Genomic DNA, 20,425 nt, shown 5'->3' with positions numbered 1-20,425 from the left:
AATAAGATGAAGGTACCTGAACAAAAGAAGGTTCTTCCCTTGGGTTACCATATCATGAGTTATTTTCATTCATTTCTCAAATAAAAGGGAAAATTAAGTTTCTTGACTTTCCAATCATTTTCCTGTTATTTCAAAGACTGTAAGGTAAAAATGTATATTCTTAATTCAGTTATAGCCTTTTGTATTTATATTCTCAGAAAACTTCATGGAAATTCTTATAAATTAAATGTAAAAACCTCATTAATATAAAGGGGAAAGCCATCAGAACCTCTTGTAGATATGAAGCCTTGGCAGCCAGCCCTGGATTCTTGGGGTGTGGTCAGTTGACTGACAGGAAACCCATGGGAGTTGGGGTGTGATCAGTTGACTGACAGGAAACCCCAGGAGTCTTACCCCAACCCTTAAAACAGTGGCAACAGAAAGAACAACAGCCCCTTAATTTCAGGAATGCTGTAAGAGTATGAATGAACCTTCAAACCTACGGGCTTCACTAAGTAGTTGTTGCTACCCTATTCTGAGAATAGAGGTCTGGATACTGTGATATTCATTAATGAGGACTCAGTTCAGGCCATGAGACTCTTTAAATATTACTAAGGGGGGGCAGCACTAACAGACCTGAGCAAAATGGCTATCTAGAGAACTAGAATGAGCAGAAACCCTCTTTTGAGAATTGGGGTTCCCATACCCCTCTCTGTGGTGAGCTTTGCCTGATGGTGCTAAAGATAAGTATGCTCTGATGTGCTTGGTCTGCCCAGTGTTGCCCTACAAGGTGTAGATTTCCAAAACATTCTATTGTCTGTATAATTCGCATTATATCTATCTATAATATAATGCCACATATCTGTGTGTGTATATATCCCTGCCATTTTCATGCTAATGTTTCACAAAATTATTTTTGTTCTAAAACAAGTTTTCTAGACTCTGCTCTTACCCAAGTCTGTGATCATTCTGTCGTGCCCACAATCTTACAACACTTAACCATTCTCCTCTTGACATTTTATACATACATAGCTAAAGTTTTGCTGGCAGTGGCATATGAGCAACGGAAACAAAATGGCATCAAGGACAATGCCCAAGATTGAGCCAGGCAGCCAAGTACTCTGTGTCCTGGTCCTGTAATGGATGTAAATCATGCCCCATAGAAGCAGATGAGTTTCTATCTCTTTGCTTGTTCTCATACCTTGGCCAACATCTTAGCCCGCTTACATCAGCTTCTTTTTGTGTAAAATCAAAATCAGAGAAGCATCTGTCTCAGCAATATACCTTAGAGATCAAATATTTAAATCTACATGAAGTGTTCAGAACAGTACATATCTTTGATACTAAAAGTTAATTAATGCCTAGTGAGATGATTTCAAAGAAAATGGTACCCACAATGGTATTATTAGGAGGTGTGACTTTGTTGGAAGAGGTGTAGTCTTATTGGAGGAAGTGTGTCACTGTGTAGGTGGGCTTTGAAGGTTCATATATGCTCAAGTCAGGCCCAGTGAGACAGATCACTTCTTGTTGCCTTCTGATCAAGATGAAGGCAGCACCATGTCTTCCTGCACACTGCCATGCTCCCTGTCATGATGATAATAGACTAAAACTCTGAACTATAAGCCACCACACCAAATAAATTTTCTCCTTTATATAAGTTGCCATGGTCATGGTGTCCCCTCACAGCAGTAGAAACCTTAACTAAGACACCTATTAATATTAGTTATTAAGTGAGAGAAGCAGACCAGAAGTTCTCTCTTCTGTTTGATAGGTTAGCGCAGTATGTAGGTGTCCATATAGAGATACATAGGCAGGGAGGTGTTCAAGTCTTGAAAGCAAAGAGAAGTCTTGGGGAAAGATGCAAACTGAGAACTTATTAGAATTTGGATGGCGCCAGGTGGTGGTGGCTCACGCCTTTAATCCCAGCACTCAGAAGGCAGAGGCAGGCAGATCTCTGTGTTCGAGGCCAGCCTGGTCTACAAGAGCTAGTTCCAGGACAGGTTCCCAAGCTACAAAGAAACAAAAACAAACACAGAATTTGGATGAGATCCAAAGTTCTGGCATTGGATGAGATCTAGTATGCAAAAAGAATAGAGAAAAAGAAGGGAGGACCAGGCATTCAACACTGAAGACATGGCCCAGATCTGTAGTCAGAGAAGTAGCTGCAGAGTCCGAGTCAAATTTGTTATGTTCAGGAAACATCCTATTCCTGAATTCCTTCATGGATGTCTCTTTGGAGGTTCTGGGTCACAGCAACTTTTTTCCTTTGCATTTCACAGATACACTATCCCCTGTACTTGAGGCTGCTCATGGTGAAGACTGACATGCTTTTTGCCCCATCACGGTTTTATAGGCGCTTGATAAAAATGACTGTTGCTATAGTCACTTAAAAATAATAGAAGTCCTGCCTTTTACGTGGTACTATAAGTTCTAGCAACTAGAGTTATAGATTATCTTCTATAGGAAATAATTTTTAATTGATTAAACTCATTTTATTGGGGAATATATGTTATCCTTTGTGGGGATCACTCTAGGCTCATAAAGCAGCTTCCCTCCCTAGAACCCATGCTTGTGTGCTGCACAAGAACTAGGTCCTCAGACTTGGTTAAATTGTGCTACAATCCCATATCTGCACTAGTTGTGGTCCATGCTCATGTGCTTAGCTCGTTTGAATGCGTACTTTTATCTTGCAAACAGTTGACAACAGTTCTCACCTCACAAAGTTTGACAAGGTCTTTGAGGCATAAATAGAACTCTCATATTTCTGCTATGGTAAGATTTTTCGGTGTTGATCGGTTAATCTCATTACAGACCACAATTGCATCTAGCAATATGTGGGTTGATTATGAGCCTGCATCCTGAGAAACTGCACAAGAAAATTTCTTGTGCCGTTCCATCATTGTGGAATATTGGAGGTTGCAGTCATGCACACCAAATGGCCTAGGTCGGTCCCGTGTCCTGGCTTCTCGATGAGAGATGGAGAGATGAGATGTACAAGGTTACAGACATGCTTTCTTACAATAAAGGTCAGTAGAAGGGCTGATGAATTGTGCTTAATTAATTTAATTTAATTTCAGTAGAAGGAAAAGAATGGTAAGTGACAGGGTAGTAGACATACAAGCTGGTTGCAGTCACGTCGTATTGTTATCAAGCATTGTTCAGTGCACATAACTTATGTGCAGTGCAGCCCATGGGCGCGTTCACACTGGCATCACCACAAGCACAGATGACTGGGCCTTGCTGCAGTGGTGCAGTGGCTGCCACGTCACCAGGCAGTTTATGAACGCTTCAGCTCCTCTGCAATGTGAAACCACCATCACGTGGAACGTCTATTGCTTGCCAAGGCGTCGTCATATGATGCCAAGTGATGCATCCAAAATTCTCCTTACTAAAGTGCTCTACACAGTGCAAGTGTGGACTTTGATATTGTGAGTGTGGTCCATAGGTACGAAAGGATACCTACCGCACCATCCTTATGAACTGCTGAGTTCTACGTAAAAGATTTTACTTTTATTAAAGTGCCAACATATCACAGATACCTGCCAGGTTTGTTACATACTGATACTTTGCTGCTTTAAAATAGTCTTAACATATTTAAAAGGGCTGTTTTGGCCTCATCTCCTGCCGCCACCCCGGGACTAACTGATAAGTGCTTTTAAAGGGGACAGTGCCTCTTTGCTACATCTGTAAGCTCCAGTCCCTGCCTACTAGTACTTGTCACAATTTATTAACTGTGACGTACACCTCACATCAGTTTAACCCTTCTTTCTCTACTCAGTTTTCCAGGTACAGGCTGGCAAGTTACAAACCAGCCAGCTGGCTTTCTGAAGATACAGATGTGAAATCAGCATTGAACCTCAAAAGACTTTACTGGGTTTTGTGAATCTAACATCAGTGCTAATTTTCAAGCCAGGAGCACACATAGAGATCACACTGCACACAGCACACCCATCTTCAGAAAACCATTGGGGCTTTTTTGTGGTTTCATGCAATATGTTTTCTTTGCTTGGCCATAACGTGAGTTCCCATCACTTAATCTCGAGGGTGATGCTTTTTCCCACCGACATCCCTGAGCTATTACTTCAGATGGTCTCTTAAATAAACAGGCTCTTTCCTTGTCCATCGTTGTTAAAGAGCTACCTTTCATCACCTATGACAAGGTGTGAAGTCTGAGAATCCCTGTGCAAGTGAGCAGTCAGTCCAGCCCAGTTTCACAGGTCCTGGCAGGGGTCAGCGAGAACAGCAATAGCCTTAGCCGCAATAGAGTGCCACACAGAGGGCTGCATTATAGGGAAAAAGTGAACCTCTGGACTCTGAGCACTCAGGCCTCTTACAGCGAGCAATAAGCCTGAAGGATGCTTGAAAGGACATTACAAAGCAAAAGTGGTTCGTGCTGCTTCCAAGGCAAGCAGAATCACAAGAGCACAGGGAACGTCTTTCAGGAACACTGGAGGCTTTTCTTCTTGGATGTGCTTAGCTATTTAGTGCTATCAAGAGCAAGATAGTTCAGCAGCAGGTAAAGACACCTGCTGCCAAGCCTTGTGGCCTGAGTTCAATTCCTGGGTTCCATGTGGTGGAAGGAGAGACCAACTTGTCCTCAGATCTCCACACTCGCACACATGTGAATGTACACCACAGACACACACACACACACACACACACACGATAAATGAATGTAGCAGGGTTTTTGAAGAATGTTTTCAGTGTGGGTTTTACAGTTGACATGAATGAGTACTATAAATATGGAATCCCCACGTCTCTTATAAAACACTCCCAGCTCCTTCCTCTAAAACTAATGAAAATTCAGCGGGGCTGGAGAGATTGCTCAGTAGAGAACCGCCACCTCCTCTCACCTCCACTTGTTAGCTAGTACAGAGCCGCCACGTTTTCAGGTATGGCTGTTGTAACAGCTCCACTCCTCTATACCAGTTTTCCCTATTAGCCCATTTTCCTAACTCTAACAAAATACCCAAGGCACGCTAGCTTTATGAAAAAGAGTTTTAGTTAGCCCTCGGTTTGAGACGTAGGATATTTAAGCCCCCAGCATCAACTCTTTCAAGGGCCACTCCCACTGCAACCCACCGCACCCCACTGTGGCTGCAGCATCTGCAGAGGCACGTGTGGAATGACAAATCTACATCACCAAGCAGGAAGCCCAAAAGTGTGGGTCCCATAATGCCCTTCCAAGTTTTCTTCACTTAGCCTAAGGATCCCCACCCAGCCCTCATAAGGGTTCCAAAGTACCCTCGCCACATTGAGAAGGAAGCTTCCAGCAAGCAAACCTTTGCATATTCAAACAGATTCAGAGCTTGGCCTACTCCTACTTAAAATTGGCAATTTGGAAAACATTGTGAAGAGAGCATTCTAAAGGCTTTTGAAAGCATCTTAACCAGTGCTATCTTTCCCTGAATCATTCTACATCCAGCACTGAAGTGGTAAAGTGAATGGGAAAGAGTTTTGGAAGTGAATTGTGTTGATATTCAATGCTCCTCTTCCTGAGTAATGCAATCTGCACCTTTTCATTGTTTCTTAGACAATTATCTAAAACTTAGGAGACATGGACCACTGTACCATTGACTACATTTTAATTTCAGTCTTACTTGAAGTTATCTTTGTAAAGGAAAAATAATTTTGTTCTTAGGGACCTGAGGGAGGCTCTCTCTAGAGACGCAAAAATGTCATTAATTTCCATCTGAACAGGGTCACTGAGAGCAAACGACTATTTGGTGGCTTCAAACAGTGGCATCTTTCCCGGCTTTAGAGTCACCTTACCAATTATAACCAGAAATACAAATCAAACCTGTGACTTCTCAGAAGAGACACTTGCCAGAGGTCGCAAAGTGGATGTGTTCTCCAGTATTCCACTCAGTGATCTCAGAGATTAACGTTTAGGTTGATGGTGTGTGCTTCACTGTTTGTATGAAACTTCCATATCAGCTACCCACAATGTCTGGTGTGGATTTCTATTTTGATATATTAACTTCTTCTCAAAGAGGCATAAGATGAAGTATTTTACAGAGTGGTACACTAGGGATGCAAAGCTGGGTTGGTGAGGGGACGCAGTCAGGAAAGCTCTGGGCAAGCCTAGAGTCCCGAGTTCAAGCAGCACCATGCAGAATCCAGGCAGGGTGGTGGTGCTTGGAGCCTAGAGAGTCAGGGAGAGGCCGGTCCCTGAGATCATCAGTGAGCCCCAGGTCCCAGTGAGAGGCCAGGTTTCAGCAAAAAAGAGGGAGGGCCAGTGAGTTGGGTCAGCAGGTAAAAGGTCATGTTAGGCAAACCGAACACCCTGGAATCCACAGGAAAGGATAGAACCCCTTCCCAGGGGTAGCAGGTGCCCTGCACACTCGGGGCAGTGCCTGCTGCCGGAAAGCCCCACCCGGCTGGGGTCAGCGTTGAGAGCACTGTGTCTATTATGATCTGTACTGTAATTGGCGTGTGCCCATTATCTCTGTTGCTCCAGGACTGCAGTATCACAAGATTGTAAACTTACAAATCAGTGAACCAGTCACGCCTTCCTCTTATTAATTTTCTTTTGTTTTCTACAACAGAAAAGCAGACTTGGCAAAGATACTTGGCCAAAGGGAGACATTACTCCGTGTCCTGGAAGCTGGGATCAGGCCAGAAAACTTCCTTCCAGGGTCCATGTTCATTATCTTTCTGAATAGCCTCTTGGGTTTGTGTGTGTTTTGATTTTAACCCCCAAACTGCACTGCAGCCTCATTGATTTTTAACCCAGCTCTATACTTCAGTGTCGGGCCTAAAATGCTTAGACTACAAATTACAAATATTTGTAGGTTTACTCAACAAATGTTTCTGGGTACCTACTCCATTACTCCAGACAACACACAAATGAGGAAAGAGTCAGGCTCCTTCTCTGGAGCCTCTTATGTGCAGTGGAAGCAGAGAGTGAGGAACAGTAAGTGAGCATCATAACATCTTGGGGCCTGGCTAGTCTCACAAAGAAACCAATGAGAGGCAAAGGATGCAAGAAAGTCTGGTCCTTGGGGCGATGGGAGTACCTCTGCAAAGCCTCTAAGGCCGTTTTCTTCATTTCAGACAAACCTCCTTGGTACTGTACTGTGTAAAGGAAGACATAAAAGTTTCACCCGTGACAATATAAGGAGGGTTTCAGTGACAGAGAAAAAATAAAAAAAAAAAAAACAAGAGAAGGGAAGGCCTAGAAACTGGAGTGCCCTTGTCCTGACACCCTGGAGGTGAGAAGGCCTGCTGCTGAAGCTAAGGGAGAAAGAAGGACTGACATCTAAATTACCTTGATGTCTCTAATTCATTCAAGGATGCCATCTGCCAATGTGAACAATTTTTCCAAAATTTTACTTTAAATGATCATGATAACTTTGTACATTTGTTCAGTTAAAGCATAAAAAGATCTTTTTTAAAAATCTCATTTTCTCCTCACAACATCCTGTCACTGAATGACAGATTTAATTTGATTATCCCAGCAACTAACAAAAGATATGACACATAGTAGACATTCACTCAATGTGACTTGAATTAGCAACGTGACTGAGAATTCTATGGTGCGACATTAGCTCTCGCTAAAGCACAGTGAACAGAGAGAGAGAGAGAGAGAGAGAGAGATGTCCTCTTCTCCCCACGCCCTAATTTGCATAGCTGTGTAATTTCTCTTTGAAAATTTATTCTTCCCCGGCCTAATTCCTTCATTAGCTTCTTTGGCATCTTTCTTTGCAATCAGTTTATGGAATTTAATTTTTCCTGCCCTCAGAAACCAGATCATAAATCCTACCAGAATAATGTGGAAAGGGGAGTGACTCAAAGTGACAATTACCTTTCCTAACAACTAAATCTGCCTCGGTGAGTTAGGCTGCTGTCATAAAACATCCCACACTGGTAACTTATACACAAGAGACTCTTCCTGTCAGTCTGAGGCTAGAAGATGGCGGCTTCCACGTGCATAAAGACCCGGGCCTCTTTTTCCAGATGCATTTGTGTCGCCACAATACCAGGAAGCAGATGCTGATGCCCACACCCTCCCTAGTGGAAGGGACAGAAAAGGCAGGCACCAAATCTAGCTCTGTGCAGGGACCCCAGTTCATCCATGCTCTTGACTCCATCATCCTAAAGCCCCTCCGGATATAATACATGGGTGACTAAATTTCAGTATATAAACTTTGGTGACACATTTGGATCATAGCAAAGCTCAACTTTTCTATTTTCTTCCTAGTAGCGTTAGCGTTCCGATCTCGTAGGCCTCGTAGGTTCCAGAGGAAGAAAGCTGTTAGGTAAAGTAGACATTTGTGTTCTTTTTTTTTTTCCCCAGCTTGTATCAAAGAAAACTATAAATCATTTTAAAACTCCTAAAACAAGTTCTGCAGTCTGGTGTGAAGCTATGCAAAGGAATTCTTCAAAAGGCTTATCCCGGTTCTGTATGAACCATTCATAGCTTACAGATTTCTGAGAGTCCCACGTCCCCCAGCGATGGCTCTTATCCAGTAGCAATGATTTACACACCTGCTTGAGTTAACTATTCTGCAATGCATATATGTTTCAAAATATGACACTTTATACTGTAAATATATATATAAATAATTTTTATTCGTCATTTATACCTTATATTTTAAACTATGGGGAAAAGTTTTAGAGGGAGAAACACTGAGTTCGATTTTTAGGGCAGAGAAAAAAAAAAAAAGACCAGTGTCCCAGTTTGAGATAGTCATTTAGGAAAAGTTCCTCCTCGCCTCTTTGTTCTGTTCAAATCTTCAGCTGATCTGGGAAAACCCTCTGAAAACAAGGAAGGCAGTCAGCATGACTCCACCGCTTCTGATGTTAACCTCCAAAAACGCTTCTCAGACACCAGCTACCTGGGTAACTCATATCCCATTCAAAGTGAGACAAAAAGCTAAGCACAGAGCACTTCAGTGCCCATGCAGCTCCTAGAGCTGCAACTCAGTTCACCCAATCCTCAAACATATTTTTAGAACACTTATTTGAAAATACGTGATGCCTACTACTTAAGTTGTTCGTGGAGCTGTTGACTACCTCCTGCCTGCTGTGCACCAGGAACCCTACTAAGCCCATAGTCTTCAGCACCTTTTCAGATGCTGGAGGAAACAACAGTTCTGTAAATGAACTAGAGCGACCTTGAACTCTCAGCATTTCAAATCAGCAAACACACTGCTGGTGCTTAGAGTGTGGTGTGAGGCCACAGACACGAAAGCACCCCGGGTCTTGCTTCTCAGGAGCGCTGCTCAGTGTCTGGGCTAGAACCCAGAAGTCTTACTTTCTGGGAAACTATTTTTGTGATTTACTGCTACTTAAAAGCGAATATTTTAAATTTTTGAAATCATTGTGATAATATAACTATTTTGTACGTAGATTTGTGAGTTGTAGTTGACAGTTTCCGAAGGGCGTCACACTGTGACTGCGAACTATTTTTTCCTTTATTTCTTTTAAATCAGTATTGAGAAGCACTGACCCAGGACACGCTTTCTCAAAAAAAAAAAAAAAAAAAAGTAAAATGTTCTCTAATTTTATTTTTCAACTTGAGTTATATCGCCATTTTTAGCAAAGTTAAAAAAAAAAAAACTCAAGTAAATGAACATACAACTGCTCCACAAGCCTTTTGATTTCATGAATGAGCAATCAAAATTTTACTCCTGTCCCACTCAACAAACGTGTTTGCATGGTGGCTCCTAACATCTTGCCGAGATACAAGAAGTGTAACTACTGCCTCGTGGAGTGGATAGGCAAGCCTCAGCTCCACTTTGCTTTTAAAGTAAAAGTGGAAGGGATGCTGAGGGCCTTTTCCGTGTTTTTATAGGTACTTAGCATTTTTACTTCTTAGGAAGAATAAATAACATTATTTACATGTATTAAAGTATTTTTATGATATATTAAATAATTTTTCTAAGTAGTTAAATGATAGAACATGCCTAATAGTTCTTAAACATACTGTAGGATTTGTGAACTGCTTTGTATATTTTTTCTTCTGAAGGTACATCAGTATTTTGCCTATTGATGTGCATCAGCCAAACACTAAATAAAATGTGCATAAAAACTCAAGCACTCGGTGAACTTAATAATTTTTGTTTCCTAGTTACAAATCATTTTTGCCACTTTCAGTCCAAAAACGGTTTAAAGAAAAATAACCCTTAGCATGTGATTTAAAGTGTATGCATTATGTGTGTTCTAGATGAGTTAAACAATGTAACAATTTAATACAGCTATGTAACTCTTTCCCCTTACCTTCCACAGAAACTGTATGTCCTTACTCTGCTAACACAGAGCAGACATGAAAAGTATGAATACTCCTATGGGGAATGAAAGATTTGATAGCATCGTTTAGACAGACTCAGAGCCCTGTGATGCTTATTGTCATACAGTTGTTTGGCGAACCTCCCCTTTAGTGCTAATAGACACCCACATTACTAAAGAGACGTTTGGAACACAGCTGGAACCTGTGGACACATGATTTTTGTTTTTTGCAGGGTGGCAAGAGGAAACAGAGATGGAGTTTTGTGGCAAGGCCAAAAGAAGTTTTCAAGCTTGGTTAAAAAAAAAAAAGAAAAAGGTGGGGGCAGCAAAGTGCCCTCCATCTACCACAGCCCCATTTCTGCTTTAGGGTTTTAGGGACTTGGGAGCATTTCTCCATTTCATCTGAAATGGGTTACAGTATTATACTAAGTAACTCTGATGCTTGAATTCAGAAGTGTGTGCCACAGAGACACAGTATAGTCTCTACAAATAGCTACCCAATTGCTTTTATTTAATTAAGTCTATATAGATACTTACATTTTGGGTAATATATGCTTTCCCTCCTGCTCAGAAGCACACTTGTCCTAGCTTGGTTTCTGTTGGTGTGATAACCACTGACCAGCACAAGCTTGTGAAGAAAGGGATTATTTGGCGTACATTACTATGTCATCGTCCATCATCAAGGGAGCTCAAGGCAGGAACCTGCAGGCAGGAACAAATGCAGAGGCCTTGGAGCAATACTGCTAATTTGCTTGCTCCCCTTAGGTTGCCGAGCCTGCTTTCTTATACAGCCCAGGTCCACCAGCCTAGAGTGGCCCCACACGCATCACTCAGTAACCAAGGAAACGCCCACAGATATGGTCACAGACCACAGCTCCGCAGTTAGCCACCCTCTTCCCAGGTATTTCTGGTTGCTGTCAAGTTAACAAATGAACCAGCACGATGCTCAACATTAAAATATTTTCCTCGTCTTTGATTGGCTTATCAGCCTAGTCTATTCACTCACAACTGGTGGAGTGGCTCAAAATATTATCTAGGTGGTATAAATAAGAAATGAAAATTAGCAGGTGTTCTGGAGAATGCCACACATTTGCTGGATACTGAAACGATTCATACAAAAATGTTTTTCAATTATGTTTAATTTTAATTTTTGCCTCTCATTTTCCCTCTTTAGTGTATTCATTCTGTTAAGGAAAATTGAGTGAAATCCAAAGCCACATAAAAGCTTCCATTTTACTCAATCCTCAGAGCTCAATTTCTTTAAATTAGATCTGTTCTTGCCTTTAACCAGATCTTGAAAATGTTCTTGACTTTGCATAATGAGAACTTGAAAAGCTAAGAAAGAACAGTGTATAGATTCAGCTTTAAAAAAGTGATTTTTAAATTTTTTTGAGTTATGTTTGGATGCAAATGTCTTGCAATTTTATTGGACATTATGCTCCCTTTTAAAACTCTATTAAACATTTTCAAATTTTCTGCAAAGTTTGTTTGTTTATTCAAAAGTAAATAGAATTGCTTGACTCTCAGGAGGGTTTCTTACTATGTAAACACATACTTAAACAACAAATAAGATTTATGTTTGCCAAAACAAAAGGAAATTAAATGTACAATAAGCAGAAATGATGGAATCAATTATAGTACAACCGATTGATGTTATCAGTATTCTGCTTTAGTTAGAAGGTATGATTTGGGGTGAAAGGATAATGTCCATCCACAATATGCTATTAAATAAAAAATGCAAGCCTGTTCTTTTAATTCCAATTTTAGCATACTGTAATTCCTCTTTCACAGCACAACGGCTCTTTCTATGACTCTCATTTGCCTATATCCCCTTATATCTGCATATATACAGATTGACCTAGTTATTGAGAAACTAAAGAGTGGTAACAGTACTATCTTAATGGATGACTTTAAAATGTCTTGTTTCAGGCTGGAGAGATGGCTTAGTGGTTAAGAGCATTGCCTGCTCTTCCAAAGGTCTTGAGTTCAATTCCCAGCAACCACATGGTGGCTCTCAACCATCTGTAAAGAGGTCTGGTGCCCTCTTCTGGCCTTCAGGCATACACACAGAATATTGTATACATAATAAATAAATAAATATTTTAAAATAAAAAAAATGTCTTGTTTCAAAAATAATCAGTGGTATAGGGAATTGCAAAAATATACCATACTGTTAAATACATGCTATACTTTGGAATTCCTAAAAGTAAAAATACCACTTTTCAATAATGAGCGCACTTGAAACTAAGAGCCCTGCTTCCAAGACTCCTACACTAGTGTTTGAAATCGCGTGACAGTTTGCCTTTTGCATCAGAGACTCCACTCCCCGAAGAGGGTCTGCTTGCCCAAAATCTGTGCAGCTTTTTTCCATTTTAATGTTGTAACAATGATGTCACTTATGTAACAATAATGACAGTTATTGAAACTGCCACATCATTTTAGGCGTATCACAAATAGAGACTAAAAACAAGGAAACACTTTCTGATATTTGTTCATAGTGACGAGCACCCTGCTCCAGGTAATCATTTCATTCCAGCAATAGCAAGGTTAGCGAAAAGGATGTTGTCTCAAAACATTCCCAGGTACTTATACTTCTTACCCAAAACACTTCAATATGTTTTAAAACAATGGAAACATGCATAAAAATAAGACGTTTTTCTCATGCGCATTCCCAAAATCTGGTTTGTAAAATCAGTTTAAGTATGAGACGTATTGCTGTTTACCCTAAGTACATAAATACCATCTGGACACAAACTTCCTCTTTACCATGTGTGGACTACTCAGTTTTTATCCCTATGACCACATATCTGGGTGGACTTAAGGGAAGAAGGATTGATTTTGGCTTCTGATTTCAGAAGCATCTTCAGAGCACAGAGGGTGTGGAAAAACGGAAGAACACATTGTAAGGGCCTACAAGTAGGAAAGGGAGATACCCAGAGGGATCAGGGTACCATACAATCCCCAAGGATAAGGCCTGTGTCCTCCTTCCTCAGTCAGGCTCCACCCCCTCCCTTTGGTCTCCTTCCAATAATGCCATCATGTTTTGAATCCACCAAGAGCTGGTCCAAGCAGTGAGTCAGAGCCCTCAGGATCCAACCATCTCTGGAATGTCCTCGCTGGCATCCCCAGGTGTACTTTGCTAATTTTTTCCACACTCCTCAGTCAGATCGACTTGACAAGTAGGATGTACTGTCTCACCATACATAATTAGTATGGCCATATGTTTCATATATCTTCTAAGGGCTTGAGTGTTTGTTTTTAAAATATGTTCTAAATGTGTGAAATATTCAAACTGGCAAAACTCAGGGGGAGTTGAGTCATTGGGATTCATACATTCTAGCTGTTAAAGATATTATCTTGCAAGAACTTAATTTAGCTTCTAAACCGCAGGAAGAAGAGGTTTGTTTGTTTTCTCCTAAAGAACAGTGATCGCAACTATACATTTTAAAACTTCAGTCTATGGTCACAAAACAGAGTTCACTGAGGGCTGGTTCCAACAAAAGGGGCAAAAGTAAAGAATGGTGGATTCCCAGTTTTAAGGTGGGGTAATTGGAAATGCAAGAAATAATTTTATAATAGATTTTGAATGTTTAGCCCCTAAATAAATAATAAAAGATAAATTGGAGTAAAGTGGAAAAAGAAGCGAGATAAGACAAGTCACACAGACAAAGTGAGCTAGAATGTTCAGCTGGAGAGAAACAACGACAAGAAGAAAAGGATTGGCAGAAAGGGAGCAGAGGAACAATGTAAATCAAGTAAAGACAACAAAATAAGCAGTGAATAAATGGATGGATGGATGGATGGATGGATGGATGGATGGATGATAGGTAGACATGATTGGTAGGTAGATGAGAGGTAGTCAGGTGATAGGTAAATGATATATAAAGAAGTGATAGATGGATAGATGATAGATACATAGATGATAGAGATAGATAGATGATAGATAGATAGATAGATAGATAGATAGATAGATAGATAGATGATAGATAGATAGATATAGATGATAGGTGATAGCTGAGATAGATAGATAGATAGATAGATAGATAGATAGATAGATAGATAGATAGATAGATAGATAGATAGATGATAGATATGATTGATAGGTAGATGAGAGGGGTAGTCAGGTGATAGATAAATGATATATAAAGAGGGGATAGATAGATAGATAGATAGATAGATAGATAGATAGATAGATAGATAGATAGTAGATGACATAGAAAAATAGATGTTAGGTAAATGGAAGGTAGATATTATAGATGATGAATGGATGGATCAATGGGTAGATGATAGATATAGATAGATATTTTAATGGCTTTTTAGTAAACCACTCCTGCATGTGTGATTCACCCTCAGTATACTCTGCATTAGAAGACTGTCTTAACTTTACAAATGAAGATAAAAACAAAAGCAAGTACCACAGCTCTTCTTCTAGAATGCAAAGGTAACAACTGTGTCAGCTGTAGTGAAGCATGCAGCACCAGAGATGGCAGAATAGCAATGCTCAGTGCTGCTCACGGATTCTGTTCCAGTCACTGCACCAACAGCATAAACGAATTGTCTCATTTAATCTTCAGATAGAGCTCTGAAGTGAGTGCTATTACCCGGCTTTAACGATGATGAGACTCGAGCTTTGAAAGTTTAATAACATGCCTAAAAGTGGAAAGGGGTGAGGTCCAGAATTCCAGTTAAGACTGGCTGACCTCCAGGCCTGTCCTCTCAAAGACTGCACCGTAACTTCCCCAGAGTTTGAAAGGAAAAGGCGCAGACCTTACACACCCGTACAGCACCCTCCTTGCAACAGAGTCTAGCTTGTCAGCTGCTGGAAGAAGGAAGAAATCCCCTTCCTCACTGCGGCACACTCGCCCAGCCCGTTTTTCTTCCTGTGCCCATCCTATGCCCCGCCCTTATAAGAACAAGCTCTTACTTGTGTCCAGGGACACTGGCATCAATTAAGCTTTATACTGTCATAGCTCCGTGTAGAGATCCGCTGGCAGGCCCTCCATCCATCAGCGTCATGTAGACCCACAGGGTGTATCATTCAGCCAGGCATACGAGAGAGTTGGTTCTTGCAAACAAAGAAATGTTAGTGAAACAATTACGTACTTACATTTCAGTAATCAGTGATTGATTAGACGAGTTTAAGTTTGGGAAGAAAGGATTTCGTCCTCTGCATAGGCACAGATTCGGTTGCATTCTGATGAGGCAGGAGACCATCGGGTGGGTACCGAATGAAGACGGAGACTCTGCGCCAAGGCAGCTCAGGTGCTTCAGAGCGTCAATTCTGCTCTTGAGAGCACCACGTTAGTTGAGGGCCTGGATGTATTAGAGGAAAAAGCATCTGGACAGAAGGCCAATGTGAGAGCCAAGCTATGTCTGTGTTTTTAATTTAGGATCTCTTTGCCTCAGTCTCTTCATGTGTAAAGTGAAGTATTAACCTAAAGTGAAGTGTTAATCGCGATCTTTTTGAAAACCAACCGTGCTGTTTATGTTTGGTTGAGGTAAACACTAAGTTCTAAGGACACAAGCAGGAGAGAGAGTGAAGGAGCGAGGGAGGGACTGAGTAATTGGAGTCATTGGGATTTAAATAAGAATCAGGAAGTGAAGGAAAAGAAACAATGAAAGTCCACTAAATACTCACAGGCAGTAGAATTTACACATAAAACCAAACCATGCTTCCCAGGCCACTCCTTATGAGAAGTGCATTGTGGGTACCCTCACCTCTGACAAAATGTTTGCCATAGCTTAGACAGAGGGGCTATTGATTTTGGCTTATGGCTCCAGTTCATCACGGTGCATGCATGAGAACAGAGTTTATGACATCCAGAAAGCACAAAAGCACACAGGAGTGCCGGCCTACGCCAGCTGACTTGCCCCATTTTTTCTCGTCTGTTCCAACTCAGTCCCAACCTCCTGGATGACGCTGCACGTACTCAGGAGACCACCTCTCTCTCAGCTAGTCCCACTAACAGATCCTTTCATAGACACAACCAGAGGTGTGCGTTATTAATCCCCCAGAATTAATCCCTTCCAAGCCAGTTGTCAGTCAAGATGAACCACCACAGATAGTGGTTTTAATGGGCAAATTATAGATTTGCTTTGCCCTGATATCTTCCTTTGAATAGCAATCATTATCTTTTGGGAATCTCAGACTTTAAAAGTTAAGAATTTTGTGTTTTGAAGAACAAAGATATGTCTGAGAAATGCCAGTGTGTTTTTTTTTTCCACATATGTTCTTGCCAAGCTTCGTTTAAATTGAATGTCCTTTTGAAATCGGTTCTCTATGTCCCCGAGGGGTAAAAAGAGATATGTTATACTCTACTTCCTTTATACATATGGATTAAACTTTTCCTTTCACTTGGCTTCTACAGGCAACATTTGTTCTTCTGGTTTCTTATGGGCTAATGTGTTAGTACATGTGTGTGCTGTGTGATCTCAACATTATCCAGACTCCACCCTTCGTTTTAAATAGAGTGGTTTTATTCTCTGAATGTGCGGGAAGCCTTTTGGTACCTTGTCACCCTGAAACACCTTTTGTTCATTCTGTATTTCAGGCCCTGCTTGACACTCAGAATCTCTTGCGTGCTCAAATCACAAACTTTACATTCAACCTTGGATTTTCAGGGAAATTCTATCACACAGGTAAGGCTCCTTGGAGCACGCTGTTTGGAATCTCACTTCCCTCCTGTTCCCACTTTCCTGCAGGCTGGTCTCTGAGTTCAAGGCCAGCCTGGTCTACAGTGGAAGTTCCAGAACAGCTAGGGAGACAGAGAGAAACCCTGTCTGAGAGAGAGAGAGAGAGAGAGAGAGAGAGAGAGAGAGAGAGAGAGAGAGAGAGAGAGAATGAGAATGATGTTAATGCTCCTAAAGCTTATGGTATTTTCTAATACCTCTCCTTTTTGTTGACCTGTAATTTACATACAGAAAAATCCATAAATAGCAAGCAGGATCTTTTGTGAATTTTCACAAACCGTACACAGTGATTTAGCTCTCAAGCAGAGCAAGAAAGACATCATCATATCCCCATCTTACTCCCTTCTTGTAGTCTCTAGCCTCCTGCTTCTGACACTTCTAAACTGCTCCCTGGCTTCCAGTACCTCATTAGATACACCTGCCTCTTACATAAGTGTAAAGCTCACCACATCCAGCTTCTGCTGTTGTTGTCATAATACCTTGTGTTAGTCACACAGATATGGGCATATATTATCATTTTCTCGGTTTTCTTGGTAGTGTTTCGTTGGAGCATCCCAACACTTTATCCCACCACTGTGTAGAAGGTTATTTCTAGCCTTTGGCATTTCTTAGATCATCCTGTTAAGCATTCATCCCTGTCCCTCGGAGAATGTAAGTTCTTTTCAGTTGGATCTCAGCCCAGACTGGAGTTGCTCACATGACACATATATGAAACTTGAAGAGGAAAGGCCAACCTATTTTACAGACTAATTTTTCCAGTGTGAATTTCTAGCTGTCTGAGGACTGTGCCTCATATTTCATGTTATTTCCCTTTTAAATTTTAACTGTGCTCTGGGAATGTGGAAATTCATATGATGGTTTCCATATATATTTCTCTTACGAATAGAAAGTGAACCTATACACATGATTACTGGCTGCTTGAGGCCCTTTCCTGAGGTGCGCTTATTTCTAAGTTTTCTCTTTGTTACTGATTTGTAGATCTTTGTTCCATTCTGTGTGTTGATTTCTCAGTCACATGCATTATAAGTTCTTTCACAGTCTGGGTTGTCCTCTCTCTCTCTCTCTCTCTCTCTCTCTCTCTCGGTTTGTGGGCAATAAAAGTAGCTCCTTTTAATGTCAATTTTATCTTTTCTAATAGCTTTTTTGGGTCTTGTGCAATATACAAAATCAGATATGTTTTTGCACAAGATCATCAAAGTCATAGATAAATAAAACCAAGTTTCATTTACCATTTCATCCACAAAGTTTTAGGAGTAAATATTGGAATTATTCAGTTGTATTGGGGTGTAACTTTAAAAAGCTGAAACACTTCCAAGGATTGGAAGACTAGATATTTAAGAATTCAGTCCTCTCTAAATCGATCTATAATTAATACAATTAATTATATTTCAGTCTCAGACACAGTCCTAACAAGTTTCTTTGTGGCTATTGGTGACATGATTCTAAAATTTACATGAAAATTCAAATAGCCAAGAAGAGCCAAAGCAGGTCTAAGGAAGATGAACCAAGCTGCAATGGTTGCACTAGCAAATGCTAGGAGTAATCGCAAAGTTACTTTCAGTAATGTGTGTGATAGAAACAAGCTAAAAACGGGAAAAGAAACACAGTTCCCAGAAACTGCTAATCTCGTCTCTGATGGGTATGTGCTTTCTGACAATTATTGGTGCTTACAGAACTTTACTGTGGAAAGCAGTTAGCTTACTTGACCCAGAGCTGAGGAGAAAAAAAAAAAAAAAAAAAAAAAAAAAAAAAAAAAAAAAAAAAAAAAAAAAAACACAAAATTAGTTCCAGACTGATCACAGACTCACAGTCTTGTGATATCCAAATATTTCTTTGCTAGAAATGAGGGCGTGCTCCCCACGGAAGGCTCCCCAGGGTGCAGAAGTTCTGGTCCTGGTTGTAAGAATGCTAGACCCCGTTCATGCTGCTGCCCTTTCATAGCATTGAGAAGAAACTCCATGCCCGTAGCCACCTCCCTAATACCATGTGTTAGATGCTTTGACATCTGTAAGGAGAGGGAACTCGAGTGGCGGGGAAGGAATCGGAAAGCATACTGAATGTATAATCTCTTTGAAACAAGTGGTGTTACTCAAGCTGTTACTGCAGTAAGTGCCTGAGGGAGGGTTTAATAGAAAACAGGTGTGAATTTTGCTTTCTGAAGTTTCACCCATGGTCGGCTTTGCCCATCATGTCTGGGCCTGTGGTGGGGCAGAGCACCAAGGTGGCTGTGTGTGGTAGACGAGTCATTAACCTCATGACTGTCACGCAATTAAGGGGGTCCACGAGACCCCGTAATAAAGGATAACAAATGTCTATCGGGGAACACTCACAAGGAAACTGCTGCATTCCCCTGCCCTGCGGCTGCCGGGAGCTGCAAACAGAACTCCAACCACCAACCAAGTGAAAAGGGAAAGGGGGCGAGTGTGCTTCCTGTCTGTGCGAATTGTGCCTCAGACCACGCCCCAGTGGACTGGTATCCCAAAGGATCTTGGCTGAACGAATTCCCACAACACTTAACAATCACAAAACGGAAGAGAAAGGGGCTAGGGAGAAAGTATGCTCTTAGAGACCCATCTCCAATGACCTGCCTTCTGTAACTAGGCCCCTCACGTTCTTGCCACCCTCCCAAAATAGCACCAGCAGCTGAAGACCAAGCCTTCAACACATGAGCCAACGGGACATTCATTCCATGTTCAAACCAAGCGGAAGGCAGTGAGAGAAAGAACTACAGAGTGAAAACCAGGACAGTCCAAACTCAGGAAATACACAAACACCTCCTGGCAACTCAGTCTTCTTCCTTCAACCCTAGACGCTAGAAATGGTGCCGTTCATCCAACCCCTTCTCTCTAAGCTCTGAAAGAGTTGTGTTTTGTTATTTGGTTTTTTCTTTCTAATGAAAGCACTTCTTGCACCTCATGATGAGGGTGTTCTCTCTAAACAGACAGAAGAGCTGCACACACGGTGTCAGTGTAGAAGAGGAAAAGCCTTGCACAGTGACAGCCAGGGCTGTCTAAGACCCGAGGCATGAGTCTTCATGGGAACAAATGTGAAATTTAAGTCTCAGCCTCTCAAATTAGATGTTATAAAACTTGATTAGAGCACATTGTCTCCCTGTGTGAAGAACTGATTCCTTCCTCGGCTGAAAACTCCGTCCTTTTCACTCAATCTTGAGAGGACAAAGAAAAATGGTGTTGCTTTCAAAGGGAAAATTTATTTCAGGAAATAGCTTGCTTTCTGTTTGAAATTTTATTTCAGATGTGTGGGTGTTCTGCCTGTGTGCATGTCTGTGCACCACATGTGTGTGTGGTGCTGGCGGAGGCCATGAAAGAATGTCAGCTCCCCCCTGGAACTGGAGCTAAAACATGATGGTGAGCTGCCATGTGGGTGCTGGGAATAGAACCCGGGTCCTCTGGAAGAACAGCCGGTGCTCTTAACCACTAAGCCACCTCTCTAGCCCAAGACTTCTTCTGAGATCTATTTTAATTTAAACATTGTCTTGAATTTTGAAGGGCCCAAGGTTATG

General features: G+C 41.3%; 1 protein-coding gene across 1 annotated transcript in view; it reads left to right on the top strand.

Moving 5' to 3' along the window:
- The window catches only part of LOC126507240 (bifunctional heparan sulfate N-deacetylase/N-sulfotransferase 3), a 107,972-nt gene that overhangs the window by 10,246 nt on the left and 77,301 nt on the right, over positions 1–20,425 (top strand). Inside the window, exon 2 of the mRNA XM_050151544.1 lies at positions 16,764–16,851. Coding sequence (XP_050007501.1) covers positions 16,764–16,851 — 88 coding nt within the window. The remainder of the gene's footprint in view (positions 1–16,763; positions 16,852–20,425) is intronic.

Source organism: Alexandromys fortis, unplaced genomic scaffold (assembly GCF_014885135.2).
Source record: "Alexandromys fortis isolate MF-2015 unplaced genomic scaffold, M_Fortis_MF-2015_v1.1 scaffold_19, whole genome shotgun sequence".
NCBI lineage: Eukaryota > Metazoa > Chordata > Mammalia > Rodentia > Cricetidae > Alexandromys > Alexandromys fortis.
This window is presented reverse-complemented; position numbering and strand designations above follow the sequence as displayed.